This window comes from Otolemur garnettii, unplaced genomic scaffold, assembly GCF_000181295.1.
Source record: "Otolemur garnettii isolate 467f Iridium unplaced genomic scaffold, OtoGar3 scaffold00011, whole genome shotgun sequence".
Lineage (NCBI taxonomy): Eukaryota > Metazoa > Chordata > Mammalia > Primates > Galagidae > Otolemur > Otolemur garnettii.
The window spans coordinates 29,160,897-29,164,199 of NW_003852406.1; the positions used below are offsets into that span (position 1 = coordinate 29,160,897).

General features: G+C 39.5%; 1 protein-coding gene across 1 annotated transcript in view; it reads left to right on the top strand.

Annotated features, from left to right (window-relative positions):
- ETFA (electron transfer flavoprotein alpha subunit) overlaps window positions 1–3,303 on the top strand; it is a 69,370-nt gene that overhangs the window by 23,350 nt on the left and 42,717 nt on the right. Inside the window, exons 5-6 of the mRNA XM_003784547.2 lie at window positions 420–519; window positions 2,858–2,968. Coding sequence (XP_003784595.1) covers window positions 420–519; window positions 2,858–2,968 — 211 coding nt within the window. The remainder of the gene's footprint in view (window positions 1–419; window positions 520–2,857; window positions 2,969–3,303) is intronic.

Sequence of the window (3,303 nt, forward strand, 5' to 3'; positions counted from 1 at the left end):
AAAAAAAAAAAAAAAAGAAAATATATAGAAATACTTTTTTCATTATTTCAGAATTTCACAACTCTTCTAAATTTTATTCTTTCTTACCAAAATTCAATAATCCCAAACTTTCACACTTTTTAACTGATGTTTATTAAAGTATATATCATATCACATGATTGAACATACTGAGTTAAGATGGCTTATTACTGTAAAGCTCATAAAACTCTTAATGTACATAGAGGAACATTAGGCACTCAATATCAAAGTCTTTTCAGAAGGGTGTGCTAGAAATTGCAGTATGTTCAAAGATGCGTGTGAAATATAAATGCATGAATTACAGTTTCTGTGGACTGTGCATTTAGAAGCTGTCCTTGGTGATAGTTTTTAGCTATCCTCACAGTGTGTGCATGTCACTCACTGCCTGTTTTGCTTTTTAGAACCTTTTGCCCAGGGTAGCAGCCAAACTTGATGTTGCCCCAATTTCTGATATCATTGCAATCAAGTCACCTGACACATTCGTGAGAACGGTTTATGCAGGTAAGTACCCAAGGAAGGTAATTAAACAACATGTTAAATTTTAGCAAAAAGCAGAAGTTAATCTTGAAGATAGAATTTTATAATAAGCCATATAATTGCTTTAAATGAACCATTTTAAAGGTTTCTGAAAAAATTTTACTCTAGAATTGCTGCTGGACCATGACAAGGCGTTCTCTCTGTTATCGATAGATCCCAAACATAGTGCTTTCCTGCCTGGGTCATTCTGTTTGCAAAGTGAGATTTTTCCAGTGGTCAATAAAAATTAGACTCAATTCAATCTTCTTTAAGTGGCACCTAGAAAAGGACAACTTTTTTTTCTTTAAATAGCATTCTCAGTCTTTTTTCTTCTCCTACTCTCTTTTCATCTGCATTGAGAAATTCATTTCAGTGTCTCTCTAGCTGATTGATGTATTGCTAAGCACACTGATGCTTGGTGGGGTTGGAGAAGGCAGTGGACTCTGTTCTTCCTGATTGAAGTTGTGTATTTCAATATAGATGGTCAATTCTCAAATCAGACCTTTCATTTTCAGTAATGTTTGAGGGGAAATATTTGGTCATAGCTTAGTTTATTCTTACTGTGATTACTAATCTATAAGGAGTGCCTAAATCCTTTTAAAATATTGGCACATCTGTACTTGTTCTTAATGCCCTATCGTGTTTTCACATATATTTCTTCTTTAGCATGTATATAGCTACATTCTTTGTGGTTTTTTTTTTTTTTTTGAGACAGGGTCTGTCTCTGTTAGTCTAGAATATGGTGGCATGTATCTTCATAGCTCACTGCAACCTCAAACTAATGGGCTTAAACAGTTCTCTTGCTGCAGCCTCCTGAGTATCCGGGACTATAGGCATGTGCTACCATGCCAGGCTGGTATTTTTTATTTTTCTTTTGTTCTTTCTTTCTTATTTTGAGACAGAGTCTCACTATGTCACCCTCAGTAGAGTGCTGTGGTGTCACAGCTCACAGCAACCTCCAGCTCGTGGGCTTAAGTGATTCTCTTGTCTCAGCCTCCCAAGTAGCTAGGACTACAAGTGCCCGTCACAGTGTCTGGCTATTTTTTTGTTGTAGTTGTCATTGTTTGGCAGGCCCAGGCCAAGTTCAAACCCCCCAGCTCCAGTGTATGTGGCTGGTGTCCTAGCCACTGAGCTACAGGCGCGGAGCCATTCTTCTTCTTTTTTTTTGAGAGTCTTTTGTCCAAGCTAGAGTGCCATCAGCCTAGCTCACAACAGCGTGGGTTCAAACGATCCTCCTGCTTCAGCCTCCTGAGTAGCTGGGACTATAGACATGTGCTACTAGGCCTAGCTAATTTTTCTTTTTCTTTTTCTTTCTTTCTTTCTTTCTTTTTTTTTTTTTTTTTTGAGACAGAGTCTTACTAAGTTCCCCTCGGTAGAGTGCTCTGACGTCATAACTCACAGCAACCTCAAACTCTTGGGCTAAAGAGGTTCTCTTGCCTCAGCCTCCTGAGTAGCTGGGACTACAGGCACCGCCACAACGCCCAGCTATTTTTTTTTGTTGTAGTCATTGTTTAGCAGGCTGTGGCCAGGTTTGAACCTGCCAGCTCCAGTGTATGTGGCCAGCGTCCTACTCCGTGAGCTATGGGTGCTGAACCAATTTTTCATTTTTTTTTTTTTTTTTTTTGAGACAGAGTCAGTCTGACTGTGTTTCCTAGGCTAGAGTGCCATCAGCCTACCTCACAACAACCTCAAAGTCCTAGGTTCAAGCAATCCTCTTGCCTCGGCCTCCTGAGTTAGCTGGGACTACAGGTGCCCACCACAATGACCATTTGATTTTTCTATTTTTAGTAGAGACAGGCTCGTCTCCAACTCTGGAGCTCGGGAAATCCTCCTGCCTCAGCCTCCCAGAGTGCTAGGATTATAAGCTTGAGCCATTGCACCCAGCCTAATGTTTTAATTTTTGTAGAGATGGGTTATCACTATGTTGCGTGGCCTCAAGTGATCCTCCCATCTCAACTTCTGTAAGTGCTACTATTTGGATTATGGGCCTGAACCCTAGTAGCTACATTCTTATTAAGTTGTAGCTCATGTTTTTCGGTTACAGATTGTATTGTTTTGGGGAGAAGGAAGCTTTGTTCTTATTTCTTCTTAGTGTAGCTGCTTGTTCCAGTTTCTTGCTTCCAGGCTTGTCAGCACCTGTCCTGTATTTTAAAGACATCCAGGGTTAAAATTAATTACTGATATGTTCTTTACCATTATGGTTTCTTCTTCCGTACATAGAGTTAGAAAATAGCGAGTTCACAGTTACTTCTTACCCTGTCTCTGTGAAGTAAATTTAAAGCCTCTGTTTTATTTCTTTTAAAAACTAATTTGTATTTTTCAGGAAATGCTTTGTGTACAGTGAAGTGTGATGAGAAAGTGAAGGTGTTTTCTGTTAGAGGAACATCTTTTGAGGCTGCGGCAGCAAGTGGAGGTAGTGCCAGTTCTGAAAAGGGTGAGTGTTCACTCGGAGTTTTGGGGGTTTTTTCTTATTTTTTTAGTTCATAGATTGTATTATGATAAGAGATGACCTCTGCTTAAACTCCTAATGCAGAGTATTTGGAAGTTTTAATCTAAATGATATTCCCAAGGTTATACAAAAATAAGAAATATTTATAATTTATTATTTTCACATTATCTTTGGTACTATGTACTAGGCTAGCTGCTTTGGTAGATCATGGGAGTGGGAGAGAGAGGATCCATTAAGACTAATATGTGGCTCGGCGCCTGTGGCTCAAGTGGCTAAGGCACCAGCCATGTACACCCATGGTGGCGGGTTCGAATCCAGCC